This window comes from Pterocles gutturalis, unplaced genomic scaffold (assembly GCF_000699245.1).
Source record: "Pterocles gutturalis isolate BGI_N339 unplaced genomic scaffold, ASM69924v1 scaffold2594, whole genome shotgun sequence".
Lineage (NCBI taxonomy): Eukaryota > Metazoa > Chordata > Aves > Pterocliformes > Pteroclidae > Pterocles > Pterocles gutturalis.
The window spans coordinates 12936-33437 of record NW_010127861.1 but is presented as its reverse complement, the minus strand read 5'-3'; the positions used below and the strand labels follow the sequence as shown (position 1 = coordinate 33437).

At 36.2% G+C, this 20502-nt stretch overlaps 1 protein-coding gene across 1 annotated transcript in view; it reads right to left on the bottom strand.

Moving 5' to 3' along the window:
* The window catches only part of DCAF6 (DDB1 and CUL4 associated factor 6), a gene marked incomplete at its 5' end in the record, with an annotated part of 70108 nt that overhangs the window by 40021 nt on the left and 9585 nt on the right, over positions 1 to 20502 (bottom strand). Inside the window, 7 exons of the mRNA XM_010079398.1 lie at positions 4475 to 4720; positions 4933 to 5052; positions 8092 to 8185; positions 10732 to 10946; positions 11602 to 11737; positions 12768 to 12881; positions 17794 to 17979. Coding sequence (XP_010077700.1) covers positions 4475 to 4720; positions 4933 to 5052; positions 8092 to 8185; positions 10732 to 10946; positions 11602 to 11737; positions 12768 to 12881; positions 17794 to 17979 — 1111 coding nt within the window. The remainder of the gene's footprint in view (positions 1 to 4474; positions 4721 to 4932; positions 5053 to 8091; positions 8186 to 10731; positions 10947 to 11601; positions 11738 to 12767; positions 12882 to 17793; positions 17980 to 20502) is intronic.

Genomic DNA, 20502 nt, shown 5'->3' with positions numbered 1-20502 from the left:
ATTTTTTGCAAACTGCTATAAAACTAGGTGTCCAAGGAATTTTTTATTCTTTCCATGCTCTTTGCAGATTTCCTCCAGTTACACAAGTGCTGTATAGCAAGTGCTTCTATCTATAGAACAGATTGTGTTCTTAGTAGCAATAGCTGAAGCACAACACTGACCTGAACCACTGCTGAACTACTCTCATCTATAATGTAGCAGGTAGAGAAGCTAATTCAGACTCAAATTCACATTAATGCTCTAGCCAGTTTGCTATAAACTGCTAGCCTAGACCTATCCTGAAAATATTTATAACATATATTATAAGGGCACTCTGGAGTATTTTGTAGATATCAGGAAATCTGCAAAGAAAAAATAAATCAGTACTATGAAATGTTAAAATACTAGAGAGTATTACATTGGTGTATAACCTTTCATCCAAGCAAAAGCTTTACAAACATTCCGTAACACTCAGTGAAGCAAGCAAATTTTAAATTTTCTCTCATAAAAAGAAACAAACCCAAAGACAGAACCCAATCATTCAAAAATTAGTGGCAGGCATCAGTTAATATCAAATATCATGTGCTCTAATGTCCTCAGTTTAATACTATTTCTGGGAAATACATTCTGCCAGTTTATGGTTGATGAAGCATAACAAGAAAAATATATACCTCCTAAAAGACATATGGCATCAAAGAGACTTGCTACAAACAGTTTTCATTTCCCATGAACATTCATGGAAATTAGAACTACAAACAGCGTAGAAAACGCTTTTAAGGAAATTTCAGTGATGTCTAAAATTGCAGTTTTCAGTACTTGCTGCTTCCATTCTACTCAGTCCAGAGACAGTTACAATGTAAGATGTAACAAGAACTACAATTCAAAATGTAAAGAGATTAACTACTATCCTGAATATGTTCAATTACTTTTTTCAACACCTTTTAACACATTTTAGAATCTCTAAGCAAATGTTTATTTTGCCAACAAATGGAGTGAGGAAAGAGAAATGGAAAGAAAAACTGCTATTGCCACTTTCCCATTCAAAATTTAAAAGCAAAGTTACATTATATCAGAATACATATTAAGATTAAGCTTTGCCTCAATTAGTCAATTACCCCCTACCCCCCTCTCCCAACGGTACCAATATGTATCTGGAATATTATTTATGGGGGGAAAAAAGATTATATTTTACAGTTTGTTCTACCTGATGTTTATTCATGAATTAAAAATACAACATCTTAAAACTAATGTAAAAAATTCACTAATGGTTTCCACTAAATGGGCCAAGCAGGGCAAGAATTATTTTTTTTTCTCCTTAGTGACAAGCATGAAAATCTCCAGCAATTGTTCCATCTCATTATAAAAATAAAACTATTCAAATGTACTGACAAGAACAGGCTACTGAGATTTTGGACTGATCTTGTTGATTATTTGCAACTACTCAAACATTCCACCTGTATTCTTCTAGAATGTGAATTCTGATAAAGAGACTTATCCCAGCAAGCTTCAACACTGAGCCATTTTTGTACAGACTCTATTTGAAGATGTACATTTTTAAAACATTAAGAGATGAAGCAAGTAATTCAGATGTAGAAGCTCAAATGCTCACCACATGGCATATTTTCTGGAACACCATATCAACAACGTATTTGAATTACAATACTTATGCAAAGGTATTGCTATTTCAAAGACAGGATTACCACTAGCGCGTGTGTACAGTACAGAAATTTGCAGAAATTCTTTATGGAAAACCGTTTATAAGCCTGTTCCGTTCTGTAGCATTAATTCATGCTTCGATTCTAAATAAGTCATTACCCAAAAATATATTCTTCATTTGCTAACTCTTTGCTACAATACTCAAGCTTCTATCTACCACCACTTTAAACAAAATGATGGTTGAAAGCCTCTCACTTTCCTTCTTTCAGTTTCCAAAATGCTTTCCCAGTCATCCATCTTTTACAAGACACTTCTCTATCTGGTCTTCCTTCTCAACCCCACTGTATTTGAACTGCTATTCCTATTACAACTTTCCCTATCCTGTCACCCCAAAAAGCAGCAGGTTTTATTCACCTCTAAATGCAGCTAAACAAACTAAGAGAAACCTGTTCTTGATGCAGAGTGCAGTGTTTTCACATTTATAGACTAGAGACTGCTTAAGTAAAATCTCATGACTGAGCACCATCATAGGTTACGTAATTGTACAAACATTGCAAAATGGGAATTCACATCCAAGCCTATCCATTCATAAACCCACTGCTACTGCTCTGCCATGACCTGCTCCCTCTGCCCAGGAGCTTCCCCTCTCCCTGAACTTGCCCATGTTACCCAAAGACTTGTTTCACAATAACTTAAATGTTTTAAAAGCAGTGCAAACTAGACAAGACGCTTACTAGGTGTCCAAAAGTACAGTACTATAAAGTTTCCTCCTGCAGTAATCCTGTAGACAATTTAAAGATGATATGTGGTCCTAATACTAAAATCTGCACTCAGCAATAAAGAATACCAGATTAAGTTTTGCTTGTTTGTTTGTTTCTGTGGGTTTGGAGTTTGGGGATGGGGGTGGTGTGATGGTGACTTTTTTTTTTTTAAGAATCAGCAGCCAATCTGACACTGCGGTTAGGTGCAGTCAAAGAACCTATCAAACTTTATACAGCAAATTAGAAAGTATCCACTGTCTGTCAACAAAACAACCACCACTACCCCCTTCAAAACTGAGAGTCTTAAGTCTGAAGTAACACTGGGAAAGATCCAGCTCTTCTTCTTAGAGAAGAGCTGGATTAAGAAAGAACAACTTCTGCTTCACGCTAGCAGAATAAACTTTACTTAGAAATTCAGACAGATTCAGGGAAAAAAGAGGAAACCCCTTTTTTTTACTCAGCTTACATTCTTTAAAATGCAGGACAGAAAATGCATCATAATTCCAGAAATGTTCTCTAGTGCATTATCATTATGCAGCCCACAAAGTTTCAATGATGTAGCTTGAAGCAATTATTTTTAATATGGGACATACTCTCCTGGCCACTGTAAGCTCCAGAATATACCGCATACTTTAAAAAATAAATTTAATCCTTGGTATGTGTGTTCTTTGGTGGTTATCCCTCTGTACCAAAGACAGTGACAGCTAAATTGGGTTACACTGAATTAGAGCAGACCCCTTAATTTTTTGTGTGTGCATTGTGAAAAACTAGAGACTGCAGCAAGATGACATCGATACTAATACATAGGTGACTAAAAGCCTCTGCTACTAAACAAATTTTCTAGCGTTCACTTATTCTAGAAATAGTATCTGGACTGTGTGTATTGTCATGCTTCTGCTTACTGTTTATTTCCTCTAAATAAGTATCAGACTAGTTGTAAGGTTTAAAAGGGCAAGAATGATACATTTAATGAATTTCAACGTATGTCTTTAGTTTCCCTGCCTTTCAGATGCCTCATGATTTCTCACCTGTCCCAAAGATTTTGGCCGTAGCAGCCACAGTACACTGAATAGCACACTTTTCCCTGGGAAATCCCCATCTCTCCTTTACTCCATAACATCCAATTTAGGGCCTGAAGATGCTACCACTCATCATGTCCAATGGCAAAGACCTTGATTTCGTATGACAGAATTGGTAGAAGACAAAAGGTGAATTTATGCAAAAAACACAGGATTTAAAAATAACCAAGTCTGAACCTGTAGGTGTTTTGGATCCCTTCAGCCTTTCTACCACAATTATGGGGCCTAGAAACTCACTTTAAAAAAGTAAAACAAAGTTTCATGCAAATATTTACCTCGAAGGGCTGCGGCATCTCTTCCTGCATAGAGATGGAAAAGGGCAAGTTAAAGCATAAGGTGCTCTTTTACCACTCAAATAAGATTCTGACATTGACAGTGGAATATACTTTCTTCTTTTTCCCATAATAGGACTGTATATCTGTATTAAATACAGATGAGTTTCTTCAAGATATACAAACTTAAAAATCAATATAGAGTATAATTTATTAACCAATAACGGAATATCATGCAAGCTGAGCCCTGTCTACCCAGGTACTTTTTGAGAAGCAAAAAAAATAACACCGCTGACTCTAAAATGTTGAGGATGTAGATTCCTACTGAAGGAGATATTCTCTACTTCCTCTGATTGTGACAGGCATAGGTTCCACTGTTCATTGCACTGATGCTGCTACAGCCACATCACAGCTGAAGAAGGCATGATGTTACTTATACTCCATGAAGAGAACAATAAGTTTAAAAAGAAACAAGCAATAATTTTTATTTCTACTTCAAAGAGACAATACAAATTATAACCTTTGAGATTCCTTCTTCAGACAAATGTATGCAGTTGATGGTTTTACTCTTTCTTTAAACCACTGGATAACCGTAAAATACCTAGTCTCATTAAGGGTGTGCAAGAAAGAAAACAGATTGAGATCAATTACCCTAAATATCTTAAAATAGAACTGTTTCTTACTGAAAGCATTTTTCATAAAAATGACAAGATGGATTTTTTCTCACCAGACTGATGGAGCACAGGTTGAGCTGAGGCCCCTAAAGAAGGCCTTTGTTCATTATCAGGAGAGGACAATAATGAAGTTGAAGGGGGACTTTCTGTTGAGGATGATGTTGAAGGAGCTTGAGCTGACATTGTAGAAGAGGAAGATGACGGAAATTGTTCAGAACCATCTACTTCCATTGCAGTTTCTGATTCTGTACTAGGTGGCACGTTATTAGTAGCAGGAGCATCTGTCCGATTAGTCCCACCTTTGATTAAAAATAAAGCAAGAAAAACATGAGCCCAAAGGTAATATTACTCTGCATTACCATTCATATCGCAAAGAAGCGTGCTCAGTTCTTCAGAGTGCACTACAGATTTTTTTAGTTTACACCTCTGAAAGACTGATATTCAAGGCCTGTACATCCAGTATAAACATACTTTCTGCTGCAATTATGACTCTTGAAAAGAAGGAAATCACCTCTGGACCGTGATCTTCCTCGTCCTCGGTTGGTTTGTGCAACTTCACTAGCTTCTTCAAACCATCTTGACAGCATATCTGACATCCTTTGCATTAAAGACACATTAGGACTTTGCTCCCCTGTAAACCAAATAACGCTAAACTTTTATCTAGAAGTTTACAAAAGCAGTCATTCCCCCACCCCCCATTTCTTCTTGCATAAAAAAACCTCCTGCACTGTAAGCTACATAACCAATAATCCCCTGAAACACCTTTTTTCAGCACAACAGTCTAGCAAGAATTGCCAGCTGAACATAGCACCACATAAAAAACAGTCCTTCCTCCTTTTCTGTTCTGCAATGACCTGGAGCTTTTGTACACATGGGATTGTGAAATTTATGTCATTCAGTTTTAAATTCTGGTTAAATAAGTTAAGAAAGCCTAGATTTTTATGTTTTCCTGGCTAATTATAAAAAAAACAATTTTATCATTAAACATTGAAAGAGCAAAAAGACTAGCATAAAATTAGCACATGATTTTTTTACATTTCTAAAGCACTTCTTCATGACTTAGATTTTCCTTGTAAGCACAATTTAATACATCAGCAAAGTTCTTTTAGGGATTTGCATTTTTACATTTTGGATCAAGTGTCAGGATTGTAAAGACTCTCAAGCAGCAAAATCTTTGACATACTTACTTTCAACATAACTCCAAATATTTTCTCCTCATTTTATTTCTGGTTTTATAATATATGAAACAAAATTTGTTTCAAGAGAGAAGACAGGAAAAATACCATTCGTAAAGGGCTGAAATAGAATATTTCAGTCTTTAAGTGTTTTTTGTATTCTGTGAAATGGGTTTTCTTTGTGTTTGTTTTTTAACACATTGGCATCTTCCAATGGAAGATCATTCCACTGGACTGGATCATTCCACTCATACTGAAGTAAGAGCTTGTGTTGGCCCCTTAGCCACTTTGGAAGTATGCAGAGTTTAAGGAACTTTTGGAAAAGTTTTTCAATTGAAGACCTTAAGAAACAGAATCCCTGTGAAGTAATTACTTACCAAAACACATATGTGAAAAAATATTTTAACCCCCTGCATACAAAAGTTAACAGTGAAAATTCTGGACTGCACTTGGGAATAACACGTACAGTAAGAATATGCCTCTCAAACGTCAGTGCTGCTACCCACACAGATGTTATAAAAGCTGAAAGACTAATCAACATCTGGAGCAACTGATTTATCTTTCAGGACTGCATATAAACTTCACTGCTAGGATACAGCTTGAATATATTATCACTAGAGTTTGCTTTTAGATTATTTGCTTGAGTCTGAAAGACACTGTTGGGAATAGAGAAGGGAAGGTAACACCAACCCGCCCCCTCAAAAAACAATGCCCCTCAATCTAACCCCCATGCCCTTGTCTTTCCTCATTTCCACACTGACCCTTTCCTGGGATCCCTTATTCCCTTCCTGTACCCCAGGCAGAGAAGCTCTGACCTCAGAAGCTTTAAACACACAAAAAAAATGAAATGCAACAGCTGAAGAAAACAGACAAAAGGTGGTTAATGATGGGAAGACAGGACAACAAAATGTTAACAGAAAAATAAGTCACAGGTCATCACATGCCTAACTAATGCAATACAACTATTCTCTCTCAGTCACTATACGGTTGTATCTTTACTGTGCATTATTTGATACTGAAGCTCTGTTTTGAGAAAACAAAAACCTAGCCAATGTCTATACTGGAGGAATCCTCTCCTCAGGCTTTGTTTTCTCCCCAGTATATTTACTTGATATTAGAGGGAAATGACAGCTAGGAGGACGCTGAAGATACTTAGTTAAAAAATAATTTAGATAAAAAGTAACTTTGTGCAAAGGCAAAGCCACAAGTCATTTTGATGGGAAAGACTGCAACAAAAACAATAGCAAAAGTGTCCCTAATATAAGGAGGTATACAAATAAGGTCTGTGGAATGAAAGCACCAAGTAAGCAGAACGTACAATTGTTAATAATCAAATCCTATGATATCAGAATAAGAAGGCACATGATGAAGCTAAAAGAGCAGTTTAAAATAAGGGAAATAAAGTATTCCTCTACATAGTGGTCACTGGACTTCTGAAATTTTTTGCCATAGGAAATATCATCATCAGGTTCAAAAAGGGATTACAGAAACTCACAGGCAATAGAACCATATGCAGATTCTAAAGGAACAGAGGGGAACATACCCTCTAAACTTTCTAATCCAGTAATTCTGAATACTGGGGAAGCAACCAAAGCAATAGACTGAGGTAAGAGGACAGGCTCATGTTCTCTCTCTAAACATCATCTCCCATTGCCTGTGTCAGATACAGAATCCTGCTCTACATGGACCATTAGTCTGATACAGCTGGACACTAATATTCTAGTTTGGGGAGTCAAGAAGACAAAATCAATACAGAAAATCTGGAAAGGGAAATGGTAGGCAGAAAAGGGAGACAGATTTAATGAAACTAGAACAAATACTTGCAGCCCCACAACCTGTCAGATTTAACCAGAAACACATCATTAGATGAAGAGTAAGATGAGTGACAAAGCATCCTCTGACCTGCTTTCGTATCCCATTTTCTAACACTAAAGAATAGCTTTGGAAATGCTCTGTATACGGTAACATTAAGTAACTGAGTAATATATTACAAACATGAAAATATAAGCATAATTTAGTCACCACATGTGTTCTGTAGAAAAGGTAAAAGATACAGTATTAGAATCCTACTGCTTTGAACTCCAGTCCTCTAATGGAACCATTACAGAGCATTTAATTTGTAACTTTGATTGACTACAAAAAGGGAAATAAGTATCTGTGTTACTACATGACCAATGACAATGAAGCTCCCCTTGATTTACATCACTCTAACTGAAGAAACATATTTTTTTCTGGTAAGAGTATTTTCAATTTAGATTTTTTTTTTTTAAATCACTGTAGAATAGCATTCTGTGTTAAATTCTAAGAAAACCATCTTAAGAGCTGGCTGATTCTTAAAACAGAGAGTTTAATCTGAGGCACTTGCATATTTCAGGAATACTTAAGAAAAATTAGAAAATAAAACCCAAACCAACCAACCCTCCCCACCACCCAAAAAAAGAAAATAAAACACACAAGCAAAGACAACAACCCCCCCACAAAGGCAAACACTTCACCATCTCTTTCTCTTTCACTCTCAGGCCTTGCTCTTGGTCCAGTATCTGACCAATCCCCTCTTAGCCGCAAACGTTTAACAGGAGGTTGCCGTAACTAGAAACAAAATAAAATTTAAAAAAAAAAAAAAAGGGGAGAAAAGCATTACAAAGTTATTTATGTTGGATAGTACAGAATTCTAAGTCTAAATATAAATACAGTATCTCAATTTTCTTAAGTTACATAAATTTGTATGTCACCAAAAAAAAAAAAAGGAATGTCAGCCATACATTCAGATCAACTACGAATAAATACAACAGTCTCAACAGAATGGAAGAGTTTTAGCTATGCAGTTCTAAATCAATGACTAAATCAAGTTCAGTCTAAATCAATGACTCTCGGAACTAATGCAGCTTTTATTTTTTACTATGTCAATTGGGTCCTTGCGTACTGAACAATAATAATTAAGGTTTTCCAGAATTCAGCCTGAATTCTGCAAAAATATTCACCTCTTCATGTCAAAAACTACATATCAGCTTCACTTTCATGAAATGTGGATTTGCAATTAAGCAAAAGGAAAAAACAATCAGACATTAACAAAACAAATAAATTTTATGAACATAAACTTTAGCTTATTTTTCAGCCTGTGGGTTTTTAACATTTCTGTAACACTTTTTTTTTTGCGTCAGGAAGTGTAAAACAAGCACTATACAGTTAGTGTTAATTTCAGCGACTGGAAAAGAAACAGCTAGTGCTTTGAACACTCAGAAAGGAAGTTTGAAATTAAGTGTATTGGTTGAATATTTCTGACTTAAAAAAAAATAAGTAAACAGTTGTGCTGGCAATTTTAAATTAAATGCAAAACCCCCGCAGTGATGGCATATTGAAGTGTTAACTTTCAGGAACCATCAGATTCAGGAAGAAAGCTTTACCTTCTTTCTACTCTAGACAATGTAAATGCTATTTTTATTTCAGCCTGGCTTTTAAGTAAAATCACACAGGAAAAAGAGATTACAGGACATATTCTGTGCCTACAAAAGAAAAGAATACACGGGATCTGGTATTAACAGGTGGTCACAATCTTCTCTCTCTATAGTAACTGGGCTGTCAGTTCTCCACCAAATTACTTCACATCAGATTAACATTACACAGAAGAAAGGGAAAAGTGCAGAACCATTCATTCACATAATTTTTCTGGATTCCTCTTTGCCTTAGTAAGGTACCAGCATAACTCAGCTGGACATTCTTCCTCAGTCCTACAAATCTACACCCACTTCTGACCAACACTATTTGGACTAGTAATAGCAGCCTGTACCCAGTAAATACAGCATGATCGTTGCTAGTAACAGGCCATAGGCTTAATATGAAGTTAACAACACAAGCCTCACACTTGTCAGACTTTGTCTGGACTGCACTTGCTTGGAGCTTTCTTTTTTAGCTGCCTAGTACCCAGGTGATTATCACCTAATTTGCCCCTAGTTTTGCTTAGATGTGTGGTGTAAAATCTCTTGTTACCAGTTTTGAAACACACAGGAACACCAACGAGTTAAACTGTGCAAGAACTAGCTATAACCACAGGATACTGGAGCAGCATAAGTAGTACAGGCATGGGCTGAAAGCAAGTATCCTGTACGTGTGGGTACAGGAGGATACCAGAGTCACCCTTCAGCAACTCGCTGTCGGCTGTTAACTGTACTGTAAAGGCTGGACTCAAGCAAGAACTGTTTTAGGGGTAACAACAAGGACAAAGAACAAGCATTTAAAATAAAAAGCATGCCATATTAGCAGGCTAATGAAGAAAATGCATTATGTAAAACATGTTGAAAAACATAAAAATGGCCTTCAAGCAGACTAAGAAAAAGAAGAAAGAAAACATCAACATCACGCTTCTCCCAGCAAAGAGAAGGAAGAAATCATTATCGTTATCATCACACTCATCCCCTCCCAGTGAAGACAGCAGGATGCTGACAACTCATTGTAAACTCCTTTGAGGGCCTGGTCTCAGACTAAAGGTAACGACCTCGGGATACAGAGGAGCTTGTGAAAGGGTGAACATAATACCAGAAAAAAAAGGGGTGAACGGTTGGGGAAGTGCAGGGGGTGGAGGGGAGACACATAACTTCACTGTAGTTAAGAGCTTTGTTTTATATTGATCAGAAAATCAGAGTCAGCATCATTGTAGCTGAGCCAGTAATAAGCTGCTTGTGTTTTGGTTACACTGCTGAAACTTTTAATACCGCTCAGTAGCAGTGGCTCACCTCGATCTAAACATTTTGTACTCCCTTATCTCTGTCATCAAATGATAACTTTTAACAGAGTATTTATACTTGATTCCAAGGAATAAGCTTTTGGTGGTATGGAAAATTAATGGAGAATACACCCCAAGAGTGACCTGCCACCCTTGCTGTCTTACAACCTGAGGTTCACATAGATGCCTTCTCATCTTTAGGAGAGGGAAACCAGACAAAAGAGAAAACCAGCGTGACAAAACACTGTAAATATTTAAATATATGCAAATGCACAAATTCTGTAACACAATCTTCTTGTAACATCTCAATCTATGAACAGCAACATTAATTTAAGATTAAAGGGAAATACAACTGATATGTGTGCCACAAGAAAAAAAACATGAAACATGAAAACCGGTTATCTTAATCACTTGCCTCTTCCCGTCTCTCTTCAGAAGAAGGAACTTTAAGCTCTCGTGCTGTGTCATCCTTGGGATCAAACAAGTATATGTAATCTGAAGAGTAGCTAACAAGGATCTCTTGACCATCTTCACTATAACATAGAGACGTTACTCTGCAGGATTTGTTATTGAGATGAGGAGGAACAAAACGTGCCACCATTCCAACAGTGCCCCTGCCAGCATAATTCCCTATATTTAAAAAAAAAAAAAAAAGGCAGGGGGGAGGGGGCAAGTAGAGGGACAGGGAGAGAAACATTTACTATTGCAGATTTTCAATATTTTCAATCTATTTCTTAGTTAACATTCAACTAAAGACGACCAGAGAAAAGCTAAGTATCCTATAGCTTCTGCATTAAATTGGATCTGAATAGCGACATATCAGATCTTGCTCGTATTTTATACTTCTGTTTAAAAACACTATGTACACTTAAAAAAAAAGATGAATGAACATGCACACACGCAAAAATATTAATATATCACATACCCATCACATGATGGTGTGTGTATGCTATCTGTCAAAATTCAGTACAAATGGAAATTGTGGAACCTAAGAACATTGACAGAACAATAATGAAAACCTGTATCTACACATAAATCAGAAAGGAGTTCACTATATGAACTTTGAGAATTTAGGACATGCATCTCCTCTTTTACTCACTTGAAGATTTCTAGATTAACAAATATTAGAGTGAAATGACTCTTATTGCAAAGCATAGTTCTCAGAGAAGAAAGCTGCATTTCATTCAGTATGACATTTCAGTCATTCACCATCTACTTTGAAAAAAGGCCTTGAAATTGGAACTGCAAATGGTTAGAAAAGCTTACTGTAAGGTATGGTTCCTACCTGTTGCTCTTGTACCAAGCATTCGCCGATCATATATCCTTACTGAGCTATCAGAACAACCCACAGCAAGATAGTACGGAATTGGTGGACAGATAGCAACAGAAGTGGCAGCACGCCGACAGTTTATTAAAATATCCTGGAACAAACAAAAATACAGCATTCAAATAATAGCTCTGAACATTTGAAGTATAATTCTATTTTTTTAGTTTAGGACGCACACCCATTAGTCAAGGAGGTTTTGAAAAAAAACTAGGTCTGGCCCTGTGAAGATAGACTGTAAATATGCCAAACAGAAAAGCCACTGAGAGAAGGAAAACGATCAGAGAAAGAAACATAGCACAGGATCAACTGAATAAGAAAACAAACAAAACAAAACACAGGAACAAACATTTAAGAATATATAAGCATAACAACATTCATAAACTAGCTTGCACCTTGGATTTTCCTATGGAAACACAGATAACTGTTGAGTCAGAAGAGCACCAAATACACAGAAACAGTCTAAATTAATTTATAGAATTAGAATAGATCTCATCCATGGGCAGATAATTAGAAAGAGGAAAAGAAAGAAACCCCTAGAACTTGTAAATATACACAAAGCAGAATAAAATCAATCAAGAGTAGCAATACATACTTTGGTGTCAGTTTTTCTCCAATTCAATATTAAAACTGCTTCTGAAATCCAAACACAGTGGACACCACCAATACCTTACCTTCTAGGGAGTAATACCAGTGACTAATTTGATCTAGTATAATTCAGTACCAAATATTTTCTTACAGAGGGACAAAAGATGCTCAAGAACACAAGGCTGCAGATGATTTTCAAGGCTCATTTTTTGCCTCCAACTCTGCTCTCTAGAGTAACTAATGTAAAGCAGACCCAGAAATTCAATTTCAACACAGAACCTTTTCTATCATATCAGCAGTCTCACACCCAAGTTCATAAACTAAAAAGTGCCAAAGCAGATAATAAAATAAAATTAAAAAAAAAAAAATAAAAGAAAGACTCCCCAAACTTTTTTTGTTTCTTGGGAAACATGTTGTCATCTCCACCAACGACCCTGAAATCTATTATTTCTAAAAGCCTTACCAGAATTCATATCCTATGTTTGTATTATGTACAGCTCTACATTTAGGTCATCTTTATTAAAAGATTTCACTCTTACATCTTTACAATCTTCCTTTGTGCAACTTGTTTTGATTCGAGTATCAAACCATCTTACAGTGCCATCTTCACCACAAGAGAGGAAAGTATAGGGATCATTTGGTACTGTCATAATCTGCTCAGAGAAAGAAAAAAAAAAAAAGAAGAAAAGTATTTATACACTTCCATAAATTTGAAAATAAAAGCATCAACATTTTGAGCAGCAGTAAAGACTGAAGCAATTATGATTCAAGTCAAGCTTTCTATTTAAATAAACAGGAAAACTGGAAAAATGCCAATGTTTCTTCATTTTCAAGAAAAGTTTTGAACTACTGAAGTTAAACTGTGGAATGTCACATAAGATTAAATATTTATAGGTCAAAGCTTATTATTTCTATTATCTTTTAATAAGCAACATGCATTTACTGCAGTCAGTTTTTAGACAGGTAATCAATCTGTTGCAATAATTCAATAGAAGCTGAATTTATTTTCTATCAAGTAATAGGAGACAATAACAAACAAAACCCTCAGAAGTCTGAATTACATGAACATACTAGATAGCTTTTATTCCTATTGGGCCATTCCTTTACATTCAAAACAGTTCCCTGAAGCAATTATGCATTAAAGGCTGTCACTAACCTGCTCCCTCACTGCATTTTTTTTTTTTTACTTTTTAAGAGAGCACTGTATTGCACCATTTTCCTGAATTCACACCTACTGTAAACTAGGGAAGACCCAGATGGAGTCTCACATGTATGGCTTCACTCAAGAAGGCCTCCTTAAGACAAAATAAAGAGGCAAGTAACCATAATGGTCAAGCTAAATTCCACAGGTCAATGAACGCACATAAAACATCATGTTTTTACATGCTGTCCCTTAAATACACAGCAGTGAATGCAGAAACTAGCAATATTTTTTCTTTTCCTACACTACTGCTACTACCAGTAACTTCACAGAAATGTATAAAGCTACAAAATCAATAACAGTGTAATACACTAATTCAACACAGAGCAAATGAGGGATTCTAACACGTTTTACGTGATGATATATTCTCCCCCTCCCCAACTCCTAAAAGTAACCTGTGGATATCTGTAAATCTCTCTACCTAAAGTGGGATTACAAAAGTAATCTCTGCAGGATTCAGCATTCAGCATTTCTTCTTGTAACGCTCAGTATGTTAACTGAGACAACGTGTGCTGTGCCAAATCTCACTGCTGACAAACAAGAAGTCTAACAAGCAGAGCAAAGCCAAGGTTGTAATAACAATGCAACAATAAACTTCTGACCTGTGATCATTATTTGTCAACCTGTTAGGGTAACATATGGAAAAGTGTTTTTCACTATACATTCAAATTAATTTTATTAGTGTAGTTATAAAAGCCAGCAATTGTTCTTCAATCCACTAAATCCTTCCAGCATTTTTGCTGTATTTCAATGCAGAGCTTTCTTTTACAACATTTACTTTGTTCCAAGAATGTTGCTGAATGTAGTATAACACAGCAAGTTCTTATTTCTAGTAGCTCTATTTTATTTTTGTTCACGCTGATACTATTTCACAATATACGTGTAATAGTGCAGTACGTGTCTCCACTTCAACATGCCAATTTTACACACGGTGTTTAAAAACATACTCAGTACTTTATAAGCACTAAAATAGAGAAACTGAGGAGTGCAGACTCCAATAATTAAGAGTCATTGTTACTATATTTAAGTTCAACAAGTACACATTATATATATAAAATCCTTTTTACTAAAATATTGTTTTCTATTTAATTTAAGAAATACATAGCTATATGATCATTTTACTGTATTGAAAATAGGAAGGTAAGAGTTGTCGATAAAAGTACATTATCTTTCTGAAATGCAATTAACATGAAGGGCAACAAAGAAAAGCATTTGGCAGAGTAAAAATAAACTTGTAATGGCCTTGTATAAACAACAAATTATCCAGAAATGCATTTCAAGAACTTCTCTCCCCCTCTCTACTTACTCTATTCTCCCTCAGAATTAAAAACAACCGTCCAGTTATCACACAGTTCATAACAATCTACACAATTTTCCACATTCCTCTGTTTCAAACAGATGTTTTTGTAACATCTTGAACTGCCACAAACTCTGCACAGTATAACTTTAAACCATATTCAAATTTAGAATTAGTAGCTCGGGGTGGATGATGTTAGCTTTTGTTATTTAGAGAATCCAGTGAGTCAAGTTCTATATTTAATATGATGATGTGGTTACATACAGCTGGGCATTTTGTCATGGCATTTTGAAATTATTTTCCCACTCCAGGAACCTCTCAACGACAAAGCTGTGTTATGTCAGAAGCTGAAGTTGTATCTCAGCCATCTGCTTAAAAAACCTCTATTATACTTTCATATGCCAAGACTGAAAAAAAAAGGTGTGCTATGCCACACAATAATACATGTATTTAATACTCAAATATCAGGCTTAAGACAAAGTAACAGAATTTTATAGTCTTTATAAAATGTACTCCCGAAATGTTTTCGAAACCTAACTTTTCGAAGACTTTTTGGAGAGAACACAAGTTTAGACATGTTAAACCCCAGTGCAAAACAGGCTCAGAAAAATAGCTTCAATAAGAGACACAGTTGTTAAAATATTCAATGTCATATTGGGGTTTTGAGATCCTTTCCATTAACCATGTTTAAAAACAGTATAAACAACTGAAATAGTATCACACTATTGTCATTCAAAACAACAAAAAAGCCCTTGTTAACATTATTTGCTGAATAAAAATCATCCCCAATACCACCATTTTGACTGTGCAATACAGTAGTCAAATGTCCACACTTTCTTCAGATAATGATTTGGAAGAAATGTAGTATATTATGTACAACTAGCTACTGTTCAGTTATAGTCATTCTATACAGACAACAATAAAACTTGCTTCTTGATTTGCTAGACTGTTGAGCTCTCCATATTTTTTCTAAAATATTTTCCAACTCTTATTGTCTGTTTTGACAAATTTACTTTGTTGTACCTATCAAATTTATATTTAACATCTGGTTTAGTAGCTTGCAATGCGCATACCATCTTTACTGATGACACCTTGCAAAGAGACAACCAGCATCTCACATTACAGGTTGGAAGGGGTATGTTCTAGCCTCCATTACCACTCCTGACCCACAAGCACAACCGGCAACTGCTTTCACTGGATTTTCCCAGTTTGATCAATGGTTTGCAGCACCACCTGCTGTCAGCCACTTCATGTAATCAAACAAACTGTTGGTCAATCCAAGCTCAGGCACATCAAAACTTAAGACCACCACAGTGACTTCTCACAACGATTTTTATGCTGCCACTCTTATTTGCCATACTCTGAGCAGCTTAGCCCATCACCCCAAACTTTACACACCCAAACCCACTGCTCTAATAATATCTCTACCACTACCTTCATGTCTCCTCAGCATAGTATCCATAACCATTCTCAAGCTCAAAAATGTTTTATATAGCAATAATATGCACATCTAGCTAGCCATGAAACAGAGGTATCAACTGAGCCAGGGACGAGCTGCTCAGGAAGTCACAACGCAACAACCTGACAGACCCCCTCCTCAACAAGGACATTTCAGCTTTAAGAAATAGCATCTCGGTCTCCAGATGTTCTTATGAAAAGGCAAATTTTATTTGAGATACAAAGAACATCAAATCAATTTACAGAATCCACAGACTAGCATACAGAGTACAACATACAGTAAACTTCAGTAAGAACCAAGGCAGCTTAAGCTTCCAGTTGGGAGCCATAAAATCTCATGGTGTTCAAAGGAAACAGTAGTTTCCCAACCACCAAAACAAATCTCAAAAATAAAAGCAGACAATGCAAGCCTGGAATCCAGAATCATGTCTTGCAAAACTGAAGATATAGCCTTGTATTAAACCTAGGCAAAACCAAACAAAACCAAGACAAAACCAAAACCACAAATCCCAGAAACTGAGTGAACACCACAAGGTTCACTTCTACAAAGTAATCCTGTAGACAGAAGGTGTTTTGGACAAAACCTTTAATGGAATATGCGTAATTAAAACTGTAAGGATAGCTTCACTACATGATCAAAAATTACTTCTGGTAGTACTTCAGCCATTTTCTTTCTTCACACCACCTTTATACACCCCCCACTTTTTTTAACAGAGATTTTTAGAATATTTTCTTCAATTAATACACAAAGAAAGAAATTTAAAAGCTTGATCTGAGCTAAATAATTTTAAGTAGTAATGGATTTGGAATTACTTTCCCTTGTGTGCGCTGCTGTGGTAGTCTTAAAAAAATAAACAAACAACATAATCAAAAAACCTGGAATATTTATAACCCAAGAAGGAAATTGCAATATTTTTTCTATTTTAAGCACAGTAAATTTTACAAGTAGCCTATTGTGCTGGCATTAAAATAAATATATAGACCCATAAATCTGATTCTCTTCCTAATTTAAGTAACACTTTGCTTCCTCACTTGCCTGTTTATGTGAACAAAACTTCCAAGGGAGGATTGAAAACACTGGCTCTAATACACACATAAAGAGTTAACTAGAATATATAGTGGAGAAATTACCTAAAACTGTAAATACGCTTTTCAGATTAAGTTATTCACACATGCTGAAATAGGTATTTCTTAGGATTTAAATTGTGAAAAAGGCATTAATCTGTTGAAAATGTGGCATGGGGCCGGGAGACATAAAAATAATCATGCAAAACACAGCCACTGCCCGTACTCCAACCTACTTCAGAAAAAAATTCACAGTACAATTTAAAACTGTTTTGCTCTGCAGAGGATTCGTTCAATGAAGGTATATCCAGCTATTACATTTGCAAAGAAAGTGGTCTTAATGATACTACCTTTTGGAAAGTCCTCCATTTAATTTAAACAACATATTTCTCTTTCAAAGCCTACTCTGTAAGAAAAAAAAAAAATCAAAAAAGCTAGAAGGAAGGTTCTTTAATTCTTACTGAAATAAAGCTTTCATCAGTCTGGTTAAAATCTTGGGCAACAACATAAGAAAAGTAAATCATCATAGACTTTTGTGAGGTACCTCATAGGTTGTTCCATAATGACATGTATACTGGCATTGTCTGTTGGTCTCCGCATCTTGTTCAACATTAGTGTAAAAAATGACTCCATCTCCAGAACAAGATACAATCTGTTTGTCATTGGTGCAAGGTAAGAATTTTGCACTAAAAATATTGGCCCTGTGTCCTGAGTGAATGGTTGTTAAAACCTAAGGAAGAAAGAAAAAGGACAGTATCAGGTTAATAATTTCAAAGCAAATAAAGAATGCGAAAATAACACTGACTCTGGTACTATGAAACATCAGTTATGTATAGGCTGCCAGTAACCTACAGTTTAATACAACAGAACAGAGAAGCTGTTTTTACACCAAATTTCTTTTAAGACAAAGTGGTTCCACAAGAGACATTCACTTATGCACTTGCACAAAGTAGTCTGCAAAATGAAAGAACTGGAATGCAACTGCCACCTTTTGTTTTTAAAATGCTAGTTACATATCACATCAGGTTTCTCAAAGTAAAACATTAGGCCAGGGTGACAGTGCAGCCAGCCAGCATGTCAGCAAGGAGAGATTTAGAAGACCTAGAATATCACGGGTCAAGAAGAATAGGGCATTGTAATCCAAAACAATTGTATAGATTTTAAAAATTGGCATTACTCTTAAAATAAACTCACTTAAAAAAAGAGAGCTGCAGTTTACAAGAAAAGATGTTTTGAAAGGAGTTAAAATAAATAAACATTTAAGAACATGATTACAGGTCAATAAACTAAGACTTCACTTAGTCTCAATGAACATAATTCATCTACAATACAGCAGAAAAGCACATAATCTACTTCACCGTCACAGTTGGTTTTAAACACTTTGTGATGACTCTTTATATTTCCTAACATACTCATTAGTCTACCAAAACTGAAATAACCTTCATACGCTTTCCTGTGTGCTAGTGAACATTCTATTCTTACCTTCTTTCTCCCATCTGCAGCATTTAAGCCAAACTGCGTTTTCACCACTACTCATAGGAAAAAGATACTTACCAAAGTTTTTTACCACATGAAAATTACTTCCAAATTTCCACTCAATTAACTTAATCAAAGAAAATATTATGAAAATTAAGTTGCTCTGTCGGGGATAGCACATGCCTAATATTTTACAAGTGCTCTTTCACACCTTTTAAACATTTCACACACACATAAAAAAAAAAAGATTAACAGTGTATCTGCATATTCTGAAAGATACAGTACTTAAAAAAAAAAATCAGAATCAGGAGATATAATCCATTCATTTTATTTCAATAAATCTGCCTCTTCATTTTGATTTGTTCAGATTTCTGCATTTTACTGAAAACCTTCAAACCCGACATTTACAAGAAATGAGGAGCTCAGTATCAAGGTGCAACTCGGAACAAGAAGTCCATAAGGCACCCTAGTTCAGATGATAGTTAAAGATGTCATCTGTCAATCCCACCTCTGATTTTGTTATTGCTGCTGTGAAAAAATATTTTTTGTCCTGACAAGAAGTCTTTTCTGATCTCTGTAATAAAATAAAACTAAACAAAATCTAAACAGCTAGGGACTTCTCTACCATGTCGCCAGTTCTCCACCACTTCCTCCCTATTACTGAATATAAGCAGGCAGACTTCTTTCTCTTTGCTCTGCTGTACAGGGTCCTTCTCTCACCAAATTACATGTGCTTCTTACTTTCCCCCTTTTTCTCACACACCTCAATCTAATGCCCTTGCTTTTCATGGAGTCAGTACCTAACTTACTCTATCTTCCACTTCAGTTTTCCCCATCTGCAGATCTCATTTTAGACATGGAGATCTACATCTGATGATTGCCCTCAGACTAGGAAAAAACTCAGATTTTTCTTTCCCTCCCTCCTTCTCTCCTCCACTATAAACTGAAACAGCATTTGGAAACATATACAGCTACAAATTTTTCAGTAAAGGAGTTTTCTCACAGGCAAACCTAACCTCATCTTGCCTGCCCCTCCATTTGCTATGTTGTACAGTGTTGCACTAAAAAGTATTAAAAGTATTGCAGCATTTATTACATGCAGAAGATTTTCCACGCAGTTCTTTACTTGCACTGTACATCCTTTTCTACTCTGGTTATTATAATGCCTTAGAGAGCTGTCATGGTTTGGGCCCAGCCAGCAATATGCACCACATAGCCACTCACTCAGTCTTCCCTCCCCCTAGTGGGATGAGAAGAACCAGAAGGTGGCGGGGGTGCGGGGAGGGGAAGGTAAAAACCTTGTGGGTCAAGACAAGGACAGGGAGGGATCACTCAGCAATTATGGTCACAGGCAAAACAGACTGGACTGGGCAAAAAAAAAAAAAAAAAAGTAATTTGTTACCAATCAGAGTAGGATAATGAGAAACAAACCCAAATCTTTAAAACACCTTCTCAATTTTGCTACCTCCTCCCCACCAGGGGCACAGGGGGATCAAGAATAGGGGTTGCGGTCAGTTCATCGTGTATTGTCTCTGATGCTCCTTCCTCTGCAGGAGGAGGACTCCTCACACTCTTCCCCTGCTCCAGCACGGGGTCCCTCCAACAGGAGACAGTCCTCCACTAACTTCTCTGACATGGATCCCTCCCACAGGGTGCAGTCCTTCAGGAACAGATTGCTCCAGCATGGGCTTCTTGCAGGGTCATGGCCTTCCTTTGGGCATCCACCTGCTCCAGCGTGGGTTCCTCCATGGCTGCAGGGGGATCTCTGTCCCACCCT